The following is a 22,140-nucleotide window of genomic DNA, read 5'->3' as shown; positions in this document are numbered from 1 at the left end:
TATTTTCAAAATTCCCAAAGGATTTAGTGACATTAATTTGAAAAATCACCCTTAAAATCTGAATCTGTTTAAATATATGGTACGTCTCATGGAAAAAAAAACATGCAACACAACATTCAATAAACTGACTTTTTTACTTAAAAGTTAATAAATGCTATAAAAATGCAGGTATCTTAGGAACAACTGAATTAAGAAACTGCCCTCAGCTCAGGCCTGGTGGGTACAGGGGTCTCCTAATAAATATTGTAGGATATCTGTATGCTGAATTTCTCCAGATTCATTGAAAGGTATATTTATTCACCAAGGGCCCAGCTTTCCTTATTTACTGAAGACGCAGTTCTGTTTTATCATATTCATGAATCACAGCAGTAGAATGATAACGAAAATGTAATCAGAATGTTGTCAGGATGAGGGCCCAAGGGCAAGTCTGAAAAACAACCAAATCTTGGGGATGTAAATCGAATCTTATCCCACCAGGTAAACTCCAGCTTTGTATTGAAGAACAAATGCAAACAAAACTACATAAAAGCTCCCTTATTGATCAGGGACTGTGAGACCTACTTTATATATTTGCATATAAGCACTGTCATTTTGTTCTACCAGGCAAAGCCATATGACAGTCATTAGGAGCAAAGGCAGCCTGGTTAGATCAGGGCTCTGAGACTCCTTAGCTGTGTCCTTGGACAAGTTACTTAGTCTCTCTGTACCTTTTCTTCTTCTGTAAATTACTCATAGTATCTATCTCATAGGGTTGCATAAGAATCCAATAATATAATACCCTAAGCATCCAGGGCAATGCCTGACAGACACATGGAAAGTTCTCAATAAGTTAGAATAAATAAATATTATTTAATGAATATCACTATCGATATACTAAATATTATTCTCATTAATTTTTTTTTTTTTTGTAAATGGAACTAGACTAGAAATTCATCATGTTACAGATGAAAACTCACCAGTCTAAGAGCATATGGGGAGCGTGATGGCGGATTCAGTACCCTACCCACTAGCCCAGTTCCCTTTGGGAAAGGAAGTGGGGACTGCAGCAGCTGGGATCTTTTCTTTTTCAGAAATAGACATAAGAGTGCTGAGCTAAAATAAATGTCGTATCTCCACGGGCTCATTTCTGAGGAAGCAACAACAATAGGCTCAAGTTACATCGAAACAACCTAGCTCTTGGTGTGTAAGCCTGTTCGTGTTTGGCAGTCTCTCCTAGCCAGTCAATCACCTAGTCTGAGCATGTTTTCTCTCTTTACACACAACCTACACGTATGTCATGATTTTCACCGTGCTAACTACAACTTTTTACTCCAACAGAAAAAAAGCAAGGAGGGAGGCCATTGGGGGATGGGTAGAAGAAAGAGATGGAAGAGGAAGGCATTTGATCATTTACTGAGAGGAACACTAGATGCTCACTTAACACAGTCTTAAATACTTGTATAATGAAGCAAGATGTTTCTGCCTATGAATCCAACAGGTATTCCTGAGAATTACACTCAAGATTTATGAGGCCTCTGTGATGCCCAACTTGTTTCGGAAGGACAAAGCCTACGAATAAATTTTTTTCAGGAATAACCTGTGACCATTCTAAACCCTCCCAGACATTCATAATTTGTTAAATGAACTAGATCTAGGCAAACCCCTGCTTAAGTGGGAACCAGACTGGCAGCTTAGACCCATGGCTTCTGCCAATGGCTTTCACATTTGGTTTGCTTAACTTAGTTCTCTGGGAAGTCATAGACTCCGGTACTTGCCAATGAACCACTCATAAGACGACAGGCTTATCTGCAAATGGGCTCTGACCTACACGAACAGAGACTATTTCTAGAGCTTTATCATCATTAGTTGCTCCCACTGCTGGAATGCTAGAAATGTACATAAGAGGAAATGCACTGGTGTATTCAGGAAATATTTGTGAATGTATCAGAACTTAGACTTGGAATATCCAGGCCACTGTCATCTATTTTAGGAGGTGACCACTTAGAGAGAGGGGAATTTTACCAAGTATAAGCGCAAGACATTTTAAAAACTGGGATGATGAAGTTATCTGCAGAAAATGAAATCAGGCCAACACCAATAGCCCAGCTAAAATTAAAATTCTAGAATGGGCTTCAGAAAAATCATAACTTGCCCAGATTAAGGGGAAAAAAGCTTCATTCAAGAGAAACAAACAAAATGGGGACAGAATTTCCCATAGTTTCACTTCACAGAGAAAACCAATGAGGTACAGATCTTGACATGGATCAGGTTTGGAAGCCTTTATTTCCAGAAAAAAAAAGAAGTCAGGAGAAGTCTGTTGATAGGCTATCAGTATATTTTGTGAACTGAAATGGTGTATCTGTCTGATTTAAAGCCTAATACAACCTATTGTTGTTCCTGATTGAATAAAGTCATAATAAAAAAAATCCAAAACCACAAATAATTCCAAACCATAATAATCAAATGTATTAAGCAATTATCTTCATCTCCTTTGCAACACCCCTTCTGATTAGGGCTGCCAAACTTAGCAAATTAAAATATAGGACACCCGGTTAAATTTAAATTTTAGGTAACCAATAAACCATTTCTTGGTATGTCCCATGTAATATTTGGGACACACTGATGCTAAAAATATATTCATCACTAATCTAAAATTCAATTTAATTGAGTATCTCATGTTTTATCTGGCAAAGCTACTTCTGCCCCATCCTTAGAGCTCCTCTGATTTAGCTAATAGTAAAGCTAACTTGCATTTATTAATACTCAAATAGAGAGGTTAAACATTGTCTTTCTGCCTGGTTCAAATGCTCACTTTGAGATCTTTGATAAGTTGCTTCACTTGACTGTGTCACAGTGGCCACATCTGTAAAATGGGATTAGTAAGAGTCCCTCCCTCCCTCTCAGGGTCAGTTTGGAGATTATAGAAGATGGTACATGGAAGGGCCTAGCACAGAACCGAGTGCATAGCAAATGCTCAGTCAATATTAGCTATTGGTGTTGGCAAGGGAACATGATGAAAGATAAAATGACAAAGAAGTACCTGAGATCTGTCCTTTGCCAGGAATAATCCTTATCTATACGTAGACAATGGAGAGCTGTCAATGGCTATGACTTCATTTATTTGACTTTCATTTTATTTGACAAATAGGGAGTAACACTTAGGAATAATAATTACCAATACTGATGCAGCCTATTACAGTTTACAGCACAGCCTTTCACATTTATTACCTGGTAATAATGCAACATGCGTATTCCAAAAAAAAATTCAAGACAGTAATTCTCAAAGAGGGGGTATTGTGAAAACATAGCTGTATGGTCTTGGTATGACTCTCACCCCCTTCTGAGACCCACCACTCTAGACAGTTTCAAGGATTAAAAAAAATCTACAATAAAATACTTCCTTTGGCAAGGAAGCAGGTTTAGAGCAGTCCTTTTGTATGTACACAACATAGAAATGACTTCTGGTCCCAAACATGTCTTTCTGTCCTGAACCCCCACACAAAATAATCCTCAGTGTCGTCATCATCAAATACAAAGGGCAACTGGCTCGACACAGCTGGCCAACAAAAGACCCTCAGCAGAATGGCTTTTTAAAAGCCAAGTCCAAAGAAAGCTGCAACCTGTGGCCTCTATTCATCACCGGAAGATTCTAAATGCTTTCCCCCTTTTGTAACTGGAGAACATCTGGCTTCCAGAACAATCTCTCTCCCAGTGGTAAGTTTTACATATAGAGAAGCAACATCCTTGTTTTTAACGTTGCTTTCTCACGTCCTTGATTAGGAAACATGCCCCTTTCAAAGTAGTTTTACAGGCAGAATCCCAACCCGCCTAAATGGTACCCATCTTGTTTCGTGCCTAAGCAAGAAATACTGTATATGTTGTTAAATTAATTAAACAAAGAAGCCATTAGACCGATATAGCTTCATTGCTATCTCCGCCTATGTAAGCAAACCAAAATCTAAGCCTGTAAATACCTCAAGGTTATAAAATCAAAACGTTAAGGACAACCAATCACAAGAGCCAACTAGGCTTTAAGCTATAGGCAATCAATAATTCCCTTTCTTTGCTTCTGCCTGTTCTCTATAAAAATCTCTCCCTGAGTTCCCATCTTTGGAGCCTTGCAAACCACTTCTGATTCAGCACTGTCCAATTCAAACTGATTTTTGCTCAAATAAACTCTTAAAAATTCTAATATGTCTCAGTTTATCTTTTAATAATGTAAGTAAGTACAAGGCTTATTTCTGAAGAAAAATTCTGGTGTGCTAGGATTTTCTGTGTTCTTTTTTGCAATACTTAAGTTTTCAGCATCTTGGTATAGAACAAGAGGGCAAGGGACAGATGGCATTTGGGATTTAGTTGGTGTACATATTTGATTAAAATGGCAGACAAATCACATCGTTTCTGCTCAGAAGATATTTCTTTAACATAGATTGATAGAGTTTCAACATGACTGATGTAGTTTTGAATAGTGATCAAATCAACAAAATTCAAGAAAACAATGCATAGCCCAGCGGGTGCAACTTCTGGCTCCTAGGAATATGCACCCAGCTGAATAAAGCCAAGAGGCTTCCAGGGCAGGCGTTAGCGCTGGGCAGTTTACTCCCCAGAAGAAAGGAAGCCCTGGGACCAGCAAATTCATTTAAAATCTAGCATTAAGTACCTTCCTAGTCCTTTATTTGCAACACTACTCTTAAACATATGTAAAGCAATTCCCTTTCTAACTTGCCTTGCCCACCAGATATTAAAATGCGAGGTTGGGGTTTAGGCATTTTATGGGGTTTTTTAAGATTAACAGGATGCATTTAAATTCCCTTTGAGAAGACACCTAGATATTATCATACGTAAAAGGTAACACTGAGGAGGTTGCCAAGAGCTGGAGGGAGGAGGGAATGGGAAGTAAGTCTTTAATGGATACAGAGTTTTAATTGGAGATGAATAATGAAATGAATGAAAAGGTTCTAGAGACAGACGGTGGCTATGGTCACAGAAGAACATGAAGGGCATGATGCTACAGAACTGCACACTTACAAATGGCTAAAGGGGTAAATTTTGTTTTGTATGCTTTACCACAATAAAAAAAACTGATACGCTAATAAAGGTGATTAAAAACATTTTTAAAGGTGAGATGTAAAGGAATAATAACCAGACAGAAAGTGGGAGAGAAAGAAATGGAAAGAAAAGAGACAGATGAACCCGCACCCCCACCCAGGGCAGTGGTGGGCCGGTGGAAGTGATACTAAAGAGGAAAAGTAAGTTGAGCCCCCTCCACCACCCCCGAGTCAGGAAGAGGATACCTCACTCAGAAAACATGGACGGAGCGCTTGAGAGAGGGTGCTGTGTGTGGTGAACAGTTTGTCAACAGAGCCCACCCCTCAGCAAATAAAGGCAATCAAGCCATTAAAAAATTCACTGCATACAAATGGCCAACAAACACATGAAAATGTACTGAGCATCATTACCCATCAGGGAAATGCAAACCAATACCACTCAACACCCACTACGATGGTTACAATAAAAGCACAGACAATAGCAAGTGTTGACTAAGATATGAAAAAAGCAAACCTCTTATCTGTTGATGGTGGGAGTGTAAAATGGTGCAACCACTTTGGAAAACAATCTAACAGTTCTCCACAAAGTTAAAAATACATTTACCATATGGCCCAGCAATTCCACTCCTGGGTCCATAGCCATGACACATGAAAACATAGGTCCATGCAAACAAAGACTTGCACATTCACAGAAGCACTATTCATAATAGGCAAAAAGTGGAAACAACTGAAAAGTCTACCAACTTGGAAAGGATCAAGAAGCAAAGCAAAACACTGGAATACCCATTAAATGAAATACCATTCAGCACTGAAGGAAATGAGATTTTGGTTGAGGACACAACATGGATGAATCTTAAAAACATCAGGCTAAGTGAAAAAAACAGACACAAAAGACTACATGTTATATGATTCCATTTATATGAAATGTCCAGAACAGGCAAACCTATAGAGACAGAAAATATGTGTTTGCTTGGGATTGTGATGGGAAAGGAGATTATCCATCACTGGGCATGAGGGATCTTATATGGAAGTGATGAAATCTTATGAATTTGGATTACAGTGATAGTTGGTAAATTTAAAAGTTGTTAAATTATAGACTTAAATGTGTGAACTTTATGGTATATAAATTATACACCTCAATTAAGGTGTGTTTTAAAAATAAAGGGACGGTATGGGGTGCATGGGTGGCTCAGTAGGTTAAGCGTCTGACTCTTGGTTTCGGCTCAGATCATGATCTCACGGTTCATGAAACTGAGCCCTGTGTCAGGCTTTGTGCTGACAGTGCAGAGTCTACTTGGGATTCTCTCTCTCCTTCTCTTGTCTGCCCCTCTCCTGCTCAGGCTCTCTCTTTCTCAAAACAGGTGAATATTTTTTCAAAAATTTTTAAAAAGGAATGGTAAAAAATGAATTGAATTGTAATTTAGAGACTCTAACACATGCAAAACAAACAAAAACACTCAGGAAAGTGGCATATGAGGGGAAAGCAGGAAGGGAGCCTCAAGAGAAAGACCCTGAGGTGAGCACATCGGGACCAAGTTTGGGGAAGGCCAACAGTCCAGCCTAATCAGTCTAGATAAAGATTGGTCTTCATTTGTTCATTCATAGATTTATTCATTCAGCAAATACTAACAGTTGCATATGATGTGCTACACACTCAGCCAGGTGCTGGGGACACATGCCCTATGGCAATTACATTCCAGCAGGGGAGACCAGATATTCTGCATTGACCTCTGTGGTTATTTATGTGAGACTGGCTAGGGAGGAGTACTAGGTTCAGTGAAAGCATGTAACAAACAAGACTTGTCAGAAAGTGCTGTTCAAGGAAATAATATTTGGGCCAAAGACTGGAATATAAAGAGAAGTTAATTGGGAAGGAGAGGGAGAGAGAGGAGGAAGACCAAGGGAGCAGTCAATAAAAGAATGGGGTTCTAAAAAGCAGAGCACCTGCCAGAGTTTGGTTAAGGTGCTCAGGGCAATGGAAAGGCCAGCAGGCTTGAGCAGAGGGATGTTATCAGGTTGGTCTTTAGAAAAGATCACTTTGGCTACAAATAGTGCAGGTGGAGATGGCAAGTTTGGGTACAGAGACACAGTGGAAGACAAGGCTAGAAATGAAATTACAGTTAGAGTAAGGAAATCTTCAATGCCAGGAGGAGATGTCTAAGCCTTGGTCAGTGTTCAAAAGGAATGGAATCAAAGGGTTTGGGACAGGAAAGTCCTTTCTCAAGCTCATTGGGAACTGGAGAGCCAGGAGCATTGATAGGGCTCATGTGGCCATACCTGACACTGCCTCGGTTGAATGCTGAGACAATGTTTTCCCAAACTGACCACAAAAGTCACCTGGGGTGCTCATTAAAAATGCTAATTCTCAAACTCAGATCTCCTGAATGTGAATTTTGAAAGGAGAAACCTGGGAAGCTGTATTTTTACTATTGTTTTCTACACTGCTGCAGGAGATTCTCATAGTCATGCAAGTTTTAGAAAATACTGATCCATACATTTTAAAAAAATCAATGTCTAGGCAAGCAAAAAACAGAATAGGATATAATATAGAAGCTATCCTGGAATATGAGTTCCCTTTTCTTCTAGTTAACAATGGTAAGTGTCCATGGATAGATCTCACACACACACACACACACACACACACACACACAGGAATATTACTTAGCCATAAAAAAAGGATGGGATCTTGCCATTTGTGACAACATGGATGGACCTAGAGGGTACTATGCTAAGTGAAATAAGTCGAACAGAGAAAGACAAACCCCATATGATTGCACTTACGTGTAGAATCTAAAAAACAAAACAAATGAAAAAACAAACAAAAAGCAGAAATAGACCCACAGATACAGAGAACAAAATGATGGTTGCCAGAGGGGAGCAGATGTGGGGGATGGGCAAAATGGGTGAAGGGGACTAGGAAATATAGCCTTCCAGTTATGGAATGAATAAGTCACAGGGATAATTTATAATGAACTTATCCATTCATCTGTTGATGGACACTTGGATATATTATGGTCACTTTTTTTTTAGTTTATTTATTTAAGTAATCTCTATATTCAGTGTTGGGCCTGAACTCATGACCCCAAAATCAGGAGTCACATGTTCCACTGACTGAGCCAGCCACGCATCCCTACTATGTTCACTGTTTAAAGTTGTTTTTACCTGTTCTTGTTTCAAGAGAACCACTAACCTATTTCAGCCTGTGCCTGTTCACAAGAACACAAAGATAGTTATACTTTAGGATAGCTCCTATATTATATCTTATTCTGTTTTGCTGCTTGCCTAGATATTGATTAAAAAAAAAAAAGCATGGATCAGTATTTTCTACAACTTGCATGACCGTAAGAATCACCTGCAGCAGTGTAAAAAAACAAAAGTAAAAACAGCATAAGGAATATAGTCAGTGGTATTGTCATAGTGTTGTACGATGACAGATGGTAGCTAGACTTGTGAGCATAACATAACATTTAGACTTGTCAAATCACTATGTTGTGTCCCTGAAACTAATGTAACATTGTGTTAACTTACACTTGAATTAAAAAAAAAAAAAACGTGAACATGGTATAATAAGAAAATAGTAATGGGTGTGTCTAATATTGGTTTTTGGCATCTATGGCATTGGCACTGAAGAAAAGTAGGTACAATTCTTGGTAGATCTGAGAATATCTGTTTCCCAGGGCTGCCATAATAAGTTACCACAAAATTGGTGGCTTAAAACGACAGAAATTTATTCTGTCACAATTTTGGAGGCCAGAACTTTAAAATCAAGGTATTGGCAGAGCTATGCTCCTTCTGAAGGTTCTAGGGGAGCATCTTTCCCTGCCTCTTCCAGCTTGTCTGGTGGCTCCATGTGTTCTTTGGTTTGGGCCTTCACATACTCCAATCTCTGCCTCTGTCTGTTCACATGGCCTTCTTTTCCAGGTGTGTTTCCTCTCTTTCTGTTTCTTATAAGGACACATATCATTGGACTTAGGATCTACTGGTTCAATCCAGGATGACCTCATCCAGAGATTCTTAATTGAATTGCAAAGACTCATTTCCCAAATAAGGTCATATTTACAAGTACCAGGGTTTAGGTCTTGGACATCCCTTTTTTGGGGGAAGAATGGGTTCACAATTCAACCTACTAAGCCGAGTGATTTAAAATTGTTGAGCAGGCCCATATGATGTTCCTACTCACATCAGTGTATTTAGAGGGTGTTTTTAATATAAATGCTCCTAGCTCAATGTTCCTCAGAATGACAGAAGTTTATTTACGAATGAATTCACTCTTCTGAGTCATGTCCATTTTTAGTAGCACGACTTTGTCATTTCAAACTAAGATATAGTATTAAAAGGTTACCTGTAGTAGACAAAATCACATTCAGACAATTATGACATTGCAAACAATTTTGTACCATTTTAAGAAAGAAAATTTCTAAGCATGAAGATAGGTACATCTATTATAAAAAGAGCAATATGGAGGAAACCAAACTATTACAATGATTGCTCCTGATATTCCCCTTGGCAAGTGTCAATGAATCAAGTTTTATTGTAGTTAGAGTTTTAACAGAATAGTTTGTTTTCCCAGGGCAGAAGACAGGGATAGCTAATATTGCAAGGATATGTAAAGTAGTTATTAGAAACAGTAATAGTGGGACACATATAGATATATGATGAGGAGTCTGTAGTTAATTAATGAACATCAGGCACTTACAGACACAGGAAAAAAATAGTACTTTGGATGGGTACAAAGACAGGATGGATACATAAAGCAGTGTAGGGTAGGAACCACAGTAATAACTAAAGGAAAAAATTGATGATTGCTGCATAATTGGGAAACTCAAAGCAGAAGATCTAAACAGAAGTACTTCCCTAAGTTATATCCACCAGAAGTTTCACAAATTCTTTAGGGAGAATAGACTGACATTAATAGAGGAACTTAATAATATTTGTAAAAATTTATTGGTGTATTTATATATATTTCTATTTTGCTTAACTTTTTAAAGTGTATGGTATCCATTCTTCAGGGTGGGTTCAGTTCTTGAGAACTAAAAATCCTCTGTTCTTATTAAACATTCCCAGCTATTTATTAAAGAAGAGGAGAGATCAAGAACGACATCTCAACTGGCCAGACCCAAATACAACTTCAGTCAAGATCCTGGTTGCAAGGATCAGTGGACTGATTAAGTAGCAACCTTAGAAAATGAGACGTGGGGGCACCTGGGTGGCTCAGTCGGTTAAGTGCCTGACTCTTGGTTTCAGCTCAAGTCATGATCTTGTGGTTTGTGAGATCGAGCCCTGCATCAGGCTCTGCGCTGCCAGAACAGAGCTTGCTTGGGATTCTCTCTCTCCCTCTCTGCCCCTCCCCTGCTCCCACCCTCTGTCTCTCTCAACATAAATAAATTAACTAAACAAATGGGACTTGGACAAGACTTGCTTCTATCAGAACATGCCATTTGCTTTTATAACACAAACTCTAGTCTCTCTGATCATTTCAATGTCTGCACTACATCTGCAGCTACACTAGTAACACATTTCAGAAATGAATTCTTAAAATGATGACAGATTCCAAAATAGCAAATAAAAATCCATCAAGCTCATCCACCCATCCCTCTCTGTCTGATGCGGTTATAGATACAAACTTCTGTCTTTGCAATAACAGCCAGTGAAACGCAAATACACCATTGAATCTATATTATTGTCTTGCTAATTCTGCTAAACATAATAACATAATTTTAAGAAAATGAACTTTCAGTACTGGATAGTTAAATTGTTTAGATTAGTTGACTCTTTTGACCAAGCAGGTGATTACCCCATCTTTCATTTAATTTCACTGTGGCATTTTTGTTTGCTTTCTCTAACATTTTCAACACAGATAATTTAAGTCCAGCCTTCACATTACAAAGGAAAGCTTGAATAAATTCATCCTGTATATTCTTTTGCACAATCTCTACTGATAAATCCAGGAGTGAAATATCTCTAGGGATATCTCAATATAAAAAGGGACACCACTTGGGGTACCTGGCTGGCTCAGTTCATGGAGGAGGTGACATTCAATCTTGGGGGGTTGTGAGTTCAAGCCCCATATTGGGCTTAGAGCTTACTTTAAACAGGTGGGGGTGGGGTGGGGTAGATAGTACTTTTTGTTTTTCAAAGAAAAATTCGCATGTGGCATATATTTAAATTCTAGTCATTCAAGCAAAAATGTTAGAAAGCCTCCTACTCCCAGCCTCTGTTAACTGAAATATAAACAGAATTTTAAGAAGGAGGAACCATTCTTTTGTGTCTAATCTAGTAATAGAGGGCAAGTGGTTGAGTCTGATACACTTTGCTATGGATTCTTCAATCTAGGCAATGATTATAAATTTATGCATTTAATTTGAACAGTGATAATTAGGTTGATTGCCAGATGACTCATTTTGTAAACTTTTGGCCATTAGTGTTCCAGCTGGAGTGGGCCATGTGCTGCCTTCCCGCTGACATCACTGGAAATCTTGAGTCAAGATCAAAGCTACTTTATGCCTCTCTGACCTTTCTTCACCACGCACAGTGGGGCCCGGGTTCTCAGCTCCGAATGTTCAGATTTGTTCCACTGTGCCCATGGGGTTGCCACTTGCAGACAACCTACATGTACATATTCAGTAGAGACCCTGCAACAAGCCTACTGGAATTCACATGTTGGATTCTAGCTTTCAGGTGGCTTCCTAATCCAGATGCCAAATTTCAGAAAATCTTATGTCTGGCTGACTCACTGAGGCTCCAGTGAATAGAGAGACAATCCCAGCAGCATTGAGAGGCAGTGCTCATTTTGCCCCTAGAAGTCTTCCATAGGCTCATTTTCCTCTGGAGACGCCCTTTGAGAACCCAACCAGAGAAAGCATCTCTTACCTTGATAGTCATGTCTGCACTGGATGTTTCTGTGGCATCTGAGGCTGCCTCGTCTCCCTTTAGCAGCACACTTTCCCACCCGACCCCTGAAAACAAAACAAAACAAAACAAATGCCATTTGAGTCACATGCATTCAGCTGGCATGGATAGACACCTAACTGACATTTTGCACATTCCTATCCTGTGTGTGTTATAAAGGAAACTGATGTCGCACCACACAGTTAACCTGCTGGGCAGTTACTGGGAAAGTGTACTTTCCAAAGGGGCCAATCAGTAGCTCCTTTCTGTTTATCTGATCTCCAACTTTGGAGTCCACTGTTCAAATTCTGTATCTTATAGACAGTTCTACCCTCAGTCCAGAGTGAGAAGAAGTTGGAATGAACTCTTCCAGAATCCAGACCTCATACTGAGGTCTTACTGGGGGCTTAACGTGAATCCCAGCACACAGAAACACACACATCTGAATCTAATTCAACACCCAATAGAACTGACTCCAGATTATTCACTGCCCTAGATTCCATACACATACTGGAAATGACCGAAAGTTTACATTCACTTTTATTTTATTTTTTAATTTAAATTCAAGTAAGTTCACATACAGTGTATTACTGGTTTTCAGGAGTAGAGCCCAGTGATTCATCACTTACATATAACACCCAGTGCTCATCCCAACAAACACCCTCCTTAACGCCCATCACCCATTTAGCCCATCCCCCATCCACCTCCCCTCTTTTAAAATCTATATGTTTTCTCCCCAAGTCTTGATAAATGTTAGTGTTCCTTTTTCCTTAAGCTTCCAGATGATCTCCAAGCGTAGACACATGACAAGATACAAGGTTTTGCTCTCTTCACTTCAAAAAGGAGATCAGGGGTTGGTATTTAGAAATACCCATGAACGCAATATAGCCTAACTACACCAATTCAGATGCAATTATGTGTGTGAATCAGGTGGAATGGTCTATATTAGGGAAAAGTTTGAAGTAATGACAAGTATATTTTTAAAAACAGATTTATTGCAGATAAAGTTATCTTTTTTTTAAAGTCTTTCATTTTTTATTATTTTTAAGTTGATTTATTTATTTTGGGGGTTCGGGAGGCACAAAAAGAAAGAGGGAGAGAATCCCAAACAGGCTCCATGCTGTCAGCACAGAGCTTGACATAGGCCTCAATCCCATCAACCGTGAGATCATGACCTGAGCCTAGATCAAGAGTCGGTCACTTAATAGACTGAGCCACCCAGGCACTCCAAGAGTCATCTTCCTAAAAGCTAAAAAGTAATGCTTAGTAAAGTTTTTAAGGGTCTACTTTAACGAGCAGATACAAATTTTATAATTGGTATAATAACTGCCTGCTGGGATATGAATGCTCACAGCCTAAAGTATTAAAAAGATTGTTTTCTTAAACAGGTTAAAATTGGCTGCGTAATATTTGCTTACGTTGTCGATTTCCTTAAGAAGTAATTTTGCCTAAGGGTAACTCAAGGACAATATTCATTCCAAACCTGTGTGAATAGCCTAAATTCCAAAATTTCAATTATCTAGCATTATGTTAAATCAGGACTGGCAAACATTTTTTGTGCCACATAGTAAACATTTTAGGCTTTGTGGTCTTGACATTTGTGTTGCAACTTCTCAAGCTGCCACTACAGAGCAAAATGGACAACACATAAACAGCCAACTGACATCAGTCAACAGCCAACATATAAACAAATGGGCATGGCTGAGTTCCAATAAAACTTTATTTACAAAAACAGGCACTGGGCCAGATTTGGCCCATAAGATGTATTTTACCAGATGGATAGTGATGATGGTTGTACCACTTTGTGAATGTATTTAACGCACAGAACCATATACTTAGAAATGGTTACAATGTGTTATATACATTTTAGCACAATAAAAAAAACATTTTGCTAGGCAATATTCAAATTTCCAGTTTAACCAGTTCTATAAATACCCACTGAGTACGTATACCATTAATTCCATATTTTAAATATATTTAAAATATATTTAAAAATTTTTAAATAAAATTTAATATTCCAATTTTAAAATGTTGTATATTTAGGTCATTTCTAATTTCTCATCAGTATAGATAATGCTAAAATGAATACTTTGTCTAAATGCTTTTCTTCTTACGAATAATATCCTTCAAAAGGACTCCTATGCAAAATGTATGCGTACTGTTAAGGCTAATGGCACACGTTCCCATATCGCCTTGTAAAACAGTGATGCCAATTTTACGATACCACCAACAATGTATAACGTAATAATTGTGCCATCACCATAATTTTCTCAATAGTGTTATTATTAAACAAACTGTGTGGTTGTGGGGAATGATTTCTTAAGCAAGGTGGGGTTACATAAAATATTCATTATAGGAGTCTATATATTTTTATGTATAGTATTATAATGATTTTTGTGTCAATTTATATTAATGCAATAAAAATGATATAATTTTTTAATAAATTTTTTTAAATATTTATTTTTAAGAGAGAGAGAGAAAGAGGAGTGCGAGTGAGGGAGGGGCATAGCTCTCCCTGGGAGAGACAGGAAGGGAGACAGAGGATCCGAAGTGGGCTCTGCACTGACAGCAGAGAACCTGATGCGGTGCTCGAACTCGTGAACTGCAAGATCATGACCTAAGCCACTGTCGGACACTTAACTGACTGAGCCACCCACGCACCCAATATAATAATTCTTTAAGAAGATATACTTTGCCAGCTTCTGTGCTCAATCAAGAAACCAAAGACATGTACAAGAAAGACTGTTATACTTTAGCATTTTTGTAAAGACCAACCAATTGGACAAATGGGAACAGGAATGATTTTTTCATGACACTTTTAAGAAACTAATATGTGATTAATTAAATTTTAATATATTAGCATCAATTGCATTGTTTTATATTCTGGATCCTTGAGAGCCTCGTTTTACAGGACATATGCACAATGGATTACTCAAGATCCATGCGCTCAATTTATTGCAAGGTGCAAATAGTTGTTTCTGACTAGGATGTAGAAATTGGGTCAGTTTGGTGAGCTGCCCTACGGTTTCCTCTAGAGAAACTGCTACAAAGAGGTTGCTAGCTTTTTCCTAAATGCATGTTTCTGGGAGAGCAATCTTTGCTCCCACATGAATGGATTATTTCCCTGACACCCCTTGCATTCAACAGACTAATAGCCCCTCTTGGTTTAAGCCACTGTTGGCACCTGTTGGATCTGGCTGGCAGAGAGACACAGATGTTGGGCATGGACAATTATATGATGTTTACTTCACAGAATATTTTGAATTATCATTTCAGCAAATATTCATTCCCCTCCTTTCCCACTGTGGGAGAAATTTTCTTCCCTGTCCCACTGATGTTTACTCTGGCCAGTGGGATGCTAGTGCACATAATGAAAGCAAAGGTTTGAAATATGCTTGATGGTGATGCTTTCCCTCTTGCATTTCTGCTATAGCAAGAGAAGGACATGCCCCAGTTGACCTGCAAGGGACTGAGAGTCATGAGGAGCAGAATTGGACCCTATCTACACTTGGAGCTAAGCTAAGCCAAGTCTTAATCAGCCAACACCTAGCCCAGCTACACATGCATGACAATAAAAGCTATTGAGTTTGAGGCTGATCTGTCAAGCAGCATTATTGTAATAGTAGCTAATAGATACAATATATAACCAAAATTATAAATGAAATTCATTTTGTATAGAGCACTTTCAACTTTATGCAAAAGTAATTCCTTTGTTGTATAGAAATTTCATTTACAAGTATTGATTTCTGTATTTCTGTATCTAGAGAGAGAGAGAGAGAGGGAGAGAGAGAAAGCTGTATACCCAATGTGAGGCTTGAACTCACAACCCTGAGATCAAGAGTTGTATGCTTTACTACCTGAGCCAGCCAGGCACCTCCAATTCCCATATCTTTCCCATGTGGGGAAGAATCTTTTCTCTGCTATAATCCTTTTGTAGGCAAAACAATTTTTATTAAAGGATATATGGCCATACGAAAGAGACACGAAACTTAAATACATATGTATTCTCAATATTTTAGCCTCCAATAAAGAAAACATCCATTTTTCTCCCTCAAGTAAGCTCTACACCCAATGTGGGGCTTGAACTTGCTACCCTGAGATTAAGAGTCACATGCTCTACCAACTAAGCCAGCCAAACACTCCAAGAAAACAGTTAAAATTAGATAACCTATCATTTCATGGCAAGAGTAAGAGAAAATAGACCTAACATTTTAATTAAAAGTGTTATTAATCCTAACAATAAGTTGTGAAAACAGGAAAATGCTAATTTAAAAGCTAGAGGCAAAATTCCTTCCAGGGAGAAAACTGAGTCTTGGAGAAAAAGAAATTTTATGGATCATTTGGGTATGATGGATCCCACATCATGGAAGTAGGAGTAAAAGGAAGATATCCATTTAGAAGAAGGAGAGAACTTGAAAGAAGCTGGGACAAGAATTGACAGTAAGAAATTTCCAAGGGTGATAAAAAGGACTTTGGGGAACCATGATGTTTAAACATCAATTTTAAATTACTTATCATGCTGTGGCATGACATAAGTCCCCTCAGTCTCATACCTTGAGTGGAGAGCTGTTCTACACAACTGTCTTGTGTTGGTGTTGTTTGGTGGAAATAGAATGAGGACTTCAGGGTGGAGGGAAGAGAGTGGCCATGTGCACCTGGGAGCTCCCTGCAAAAGTGAAATCTGAGGAGGATATGATGATAAGAATCTGGGACAGGATATTAGACCTGCATATACAAGACAGAGTTCAAATTTTATTTGAACACCAAAGGGCAGCAGACCTTCTCTACCTGAGGACTTGGAGATGCAAAGTGACCAACACTTCTTTACAGGAGGATGCTTATACATGTGAAAATGCCACTTCTATTTCCACAGTGGTGATCTCCATACCACCAACGTGTAAATGCGTTGCACCACAAATAGGCAGGGGGATAGCCTAGAATGCTTGTTTGAGATCCTTCCACTCTAGGATTTTATCAATGACTGTCAACATCTGCTTTCCTGCCCAAGTTCCTGAGACGAATTTCCACTCAACTAAGGCCAATGTTTATAACAATAGCACAAACATTTAAAAGGTCAGATGTATAACTGCAACAGACAAGACATTCCAGACTGATGTATTTCTATTATTAGTCAGTTTTGTAAGCACAATCACCTCTGATTTCAGGAGAACCTCTACAAAGAATTAGACCTAAGAATTTTGATAATTAATATATATATGCACACATATATACTATTTTACATATTATATTTCTATACAGTCTGCTTTCTTTTTTTAAATATTTGAGAGAGAGAGAGAGAGAGAGAGAGAGAGAGAGAGCAAGCAGAGAAGAAGGGCAGAGGAAGAGAGAGAGATAATCTTAAGCAGTCTCCATGCTCAGCATAGAGACTGACATGGGGTTCAATCCCATGATGCTGGGATCATGACCCGAGCTTAAATCGAGAGTTCGATGCTTAAACATCTGAGATACCCAGGTGCCCCAGGGACAGTTTTATAAAGATCTTTCAGGAATAAGTAAAATTCAGACAATTAGTTGTTGCTTCTTACACATCTTCTCACCTAGCTGCACAGTCATATGAAGAAATCCATTAGCCCAAGCATCCAGTTTCCTAAAGCCCACATCTCTGATCTCAATTCATAGGATGCACTCCACTAACTACACAGCCCCTCTTTGATTTCTGTTGGGAACAGCACATGTGCAGTTGACAGGGCAGTGCAAGCAGAAGGAAGGAGGCTGAGTTCAGGGTCTGGATGGAGAAGCCAAGGCCACACATGAGGATCTGCAAGCTGAGAGATTTGGGCTGGTAGCAGGGTAGCCATGAGGGCTTGAGTATAGTAACCTGTAGACAACATGGCTTTTGTGTTTGAACAAAAGGAGATAAGACTAGATGAAACAAAGAAGAGGACAAGCAGCTAAGAAGGCTTGTTGGGGAAGTAGCCAATGGCACAGGAGAGAACGCTGAGTGACTTACTTATTTCTGATTCTGGTTAGTACTAAAAAAATAAATAAAAGTAAAAATAAAAGATAAGAGACCAAGAGGGAGAGGGTAGCACTGTATGGGAGGGCGCTGGCCATACCTAGACCCCCTGGAACCACTGTGTGTTGCTAGGTGAAAGCAGGGTAAGAAAGAAAGACAAGTCAATATGGACCCAAACATGCACGAGAATGGAACTTTGCTCCAGCTCATCTATCTACATAGATTTTAGATAGATCTTGGACAAAGTGGGTCATCGGTGCTGCTCACCAAATATTTCCAGTTCTTTCCTCTTGTGGACACATAACAGAACTTCACTTCCTGGCCTCCTCAGAGCTGGTGGTCATGTGACTAGTTCCAGCTGATGAGTGTGGTGGGCAGCAGCACATCTCCCACTTCTAGGCTGAGGTGTGTAATCGCTGATGCGGGACTCTCCTCCAGCATGGTGAATGGTAATGTTCGAGGTAGTGCAATTCTGTTAGCCCAAGTCCCAGAGTGAGGATAATGCAAAGCAGAGACACAGCCAATCCACAACGGCTATGTAGGATGAATGAGAACTAAACTTATACTGTTTTAAGCCATGGGATTGGGGGCCGTTTATTACAGTAGCATAACCTAGCCCGGCCTTAGGAGAGGAAGGAGCCCTTCCAGACTTGCCTTCTCCATCAACTTCCAGTTCCCATCATAGTTCTTTAGATAAATATGTGTTCCATTCTCTAAATCAATTCTGCCATTTAAATTTTGTCTCCATGACTAGGCTATAATGATCACACTTTCTACTTTTTCGGAGCCACCCTGTATCCATTACACCCAGTGCTTATTTCACAGGTTAGTTGCATCTCATTGAAGGATTTATGTTCTGAAGACAAAAGACCTCATCTTTCACAGTCAAAACTGCTCTTGAAAATTCCTTAAATCTCCCATACTGTCCAAAATAGCACCATACTTCAGAAAACCCAACAGAGCTACTTTTTGTGCCAGCTTTGGAACAGTCCATTTCCTTTTTAAGTACCAGATGATGCCATTGACTTGTGCTAAGGATCATGTTGTACAAAAAAATACAGATCTGGAAACTGTAGAATTTCTCAGGGTTTGGAGATGCACAGGCTGATGGATAAGAAGGAGAAACTATCCGTGGGACAGCAGATTAACAACTGCCTTGTCATCCTCACACTGGGGTTGTTTTTGGCTACAGGTAAACAAAAAGCCTATTTAATATATGCTTAAAGAATAGAGGATTGAGTGACTCATGGATAAAGAAGTCTCATGGTAGTGTGGCACCAGAGGTGGTTGGTTGATTAAATGGCTCCATGGCCTCATGGTCTCGTGGCCCCAGTGTGACCTCTCTGCAATTCTCTTGACATTTTTCCATGGTCCCAAGATGGACACAGCAGTTCCATGTGTCATGAAAACATCCAGAGGCAGGAAAAGGGAGGAGTAAATATACTTCCATAAAAGCACCCTCCCCACACACCCAAAGTCTCACTGGTCAAAAATGTAGCATTAGTCTATTTCTAAACCAATTGTGGAAAAAGTAAATGGAATTATCAAAATTGGCCTGGAGCTAATTAATCAAGATTTACCCCGGGTCAGGCCTCCCCTGGGTCAGCCTTCTCTGAGTACACAGCCATTTGGAGGATGAACAAAGGAACAAAACAGGATCTTGGTCAGCAAGAAAGAAGGGGACAAGTTGATGGCTGTCCCACAAGCAACCCATAGGGTCTGATGGACTGGAACATAGACTGGAATAGCAGGCAGAATCCCTGACACTATTTAAATGTCTATTTTTCTCTCACTATTTTAGATAGAAATATACACTTGAATTCATGTAAATTAAATACACAGCTGATGTCAGGACTCAGCCTTGACTTCTAGTGCCAGCTCCTTGATGAGGTATCCAAAGTGATTATCACCACCTCCTCCCTCTACCATGAACTCACAGGCCTGATCAGGGGCACTCACTGGGGCCTGGGTAGGGAAAGCCCTGAAGTGTGTCTTCCTAACAGTATCGATCGGCTCATCACTGATGTCTGAGAGAGCCCTTATCAACCAGCTTGTAAACACTTGTGGGCAGGGACTGGGCCTCATACCCAGTTAGCCTCTGCTGGGGTCTGTGAAGTGAGAAGTGTGGGTTTTGGGCCACCAGGCTGGAGGGATCAGAGCTTCAGAGTGGGGTATGGGGGAGAGCAGAGAGTGCTCAAAGGAGGACAGGGGGGCGCTGAGGGAAAGGGTGTGGAAGGCATGGGAAACAGCACCATTACTGCGATAATTCATTCTAGATGCTAAAGAAACAAACAGGTTGTATTGGTCCCTTCCTCGCAAGCCAACCAAGACCTGGTGAACCTAGTCACTTTCTGGCAAACCCAGAGATAGGGAGCATGTGGAGGTGTAGTCACTGGAAATAAAACATCTGGATGGTAAGACTGTGAGCATTTTGAGAATCTCTACCCCCAAGGTGGGGCTCGAACTTACAACCCAGAGGTCAAGAGTCACATTCTCTACTGACTGAGACAGCTAGGCACCCTAAGGACTCTGAGCACTTTGAAGATGGGGCTGTCCATTCACAAGCCCCACCCAGGCCCACCTCACCCTCAGCACAGTGAGGGCTGGCATGTAGGTGAGGGCTCATTAAATGTTTCCCAAATTGAACTGGAATTGGAAGGGGCCTAGGACTGACCATCAGGATAGAGAGGATAGAAATCTCCTCCACAATGCCACTTGATGGGTGCTCCTCAGCCCCTAACTGACCTTTTCCTGGGCACCTTCCTTACCACCACCCATGGTCATGCTGATTGGATGGCTGGAATGGGCTGTCTTAAATATTTTTTTTAATGTTCATTCATTTTTGAGAGACAGAGAGGGACAAAGCATGAGCAAGGAAGGGGCAGAGAGAGGGAGACATAGAATCTGAAGCAGGCTCCAGGCTCTGAGGTGTCAGCACAGAGCCTGATGCAGGGCTCAAACTCACGAACTGTAAGATCATGACCTGAGCTGAAGTCGGATGCTCAACCGACTGACCCACCCAGGTGCCCCTGGAATGGGCTGTCTTAAGAAGAGCTGAGCCACAGACAGATTAGGGAAAATAGACCCCAGATGATGACCTATGTTGCCTGGCTTAAGGAGAGAACTGAGGACACAGTAGAGTCCCCGATGACTGCTGGGAGAGTGTCTATTTTGTTTGTGGGGACTTTGGTGAGGCCTGATCTGATGTGGCCAACCTTCCTATCCACTCTGGCTATTCTCCTCCTCATCACACACCTCTGCCTCAGCCCTCGTCAGCCCACTAACCCACACACAGCCCCGGAACTGCAAGGAAGTCTAGTTCCCAGCCTTGTGTGTTTCACAGAGAGAACCAAGACCTCAGATAGAAAAGAGTGGGATAGGGTCTGATGAGCTAAGAATGGAAGAGACAAAATTGCCTGATTTCCTAGACCAGGGTTCTTTCTGGGGACCAGACTGTGTCAACCTCATCTTACAGGCATAAGATCAGGCCACTATGAAAGCATTTTGCCAGTTCACAATGAAAAGAATGGGGCTAGGGCCTGGGTCCCATCTACCTTTTCTTCACCCAAGACTGTACAGAGAGTGTCTCAAATTGAGACTCACTCAGATATTTCTTTTAATTGCCTTTGGATATCCTTGGGTTTTAAAAATCTCACTTAGTTCTTGGAGGAGTTCTCAGAAGGGTGGTCATTAAAACTTAGCGGAACTTTAGAACAATGATTTGCCTTTAAACACTTGGCTTTGGGAAACCCCACCCAAGGATAAGCTAATGAGGCCCTCTTCCTCTGGAGGGAAAGTCCTGCTGGGGGCTGGAGGAGCAAAGCAGGATGTGGCCCCAGCCCAGCCCAGCCCAGCCAGCTCCAGGTAGAAGCTCATCTTCGAGCCTGAGCCCCAGATTTCTCTTCCATGGGACAAATACAAGGGCCAGGCCCTAGGACCTCCAGAAGCAATGACAGCAAGGGTACTTTCCCCTCTTGATTCTTTTCCCTAAGAAGATCCCATTGGGAAAGAAAAGGTCCACCTCTCAGATGACGAGTTATTTTCCTCAAACTCATGAAGAGGTCAGTGAACCCCTTTCCCCACCTGTACGTTCCTGGGTAAAGGAAGCCACTTTGGGTGCCTCAGGGGTAGATGTTCAGGTTGCTCAAAAATGAACAAAGGAAAACCTCAGAGTCTTACCAAGAGTGCCCCCCATGGCTTCTTGACCCCATTGCTGTCCTGCCAACATGAACACGGTAAAACCAGCCA

The 22,140-nt window shown here is 40.3% G+C and overlaps 1 protein-coding gene across 10 annotated transcripts in view; it reads right to left on the bottom strand.

The window, feature by feature from the left end:
- The window catches only part of PALM2AKAP2 (PALM2 and AKAP2 fusion), a 480,648-nt gene that overhangs the window by 115,641 nt on the left and 342,867 nt on the right, over positions 1-22,140 (bottom strand). For all 10 annotated transcript variants that reach the window (XM_081790931.1, XM_060609057.3, XM_060609059.3 and 7 more), the window contains one exon: positions 11,898-11,983. In XM_081790931.1, coding sequence (XP_081647057.1) covers positions 11,898-11,983 — 86 coding nt within the window. The remainder of the gene's footprint in view (positions 1-11,897; positions 11,984-22,140) is intronic.

Source organism: Panthera onca, chromosome D4 (assembly GCF_046562875.1).
Source record: "Panthera onca isolate mPanOnc1 chromosome D4, mPanOnc1 haplotype 2, whole genome shotgun sequence".
NCBI lineage: Eukaryota > Metazoa > Chordata > Mammalia > Carnivora > Felidae > Panthera > Panthera onca.
Note: the sequence above shows the minus strand (reverse complement) of the source record. Positions and strands in the feature narration are given on the sequence as shown.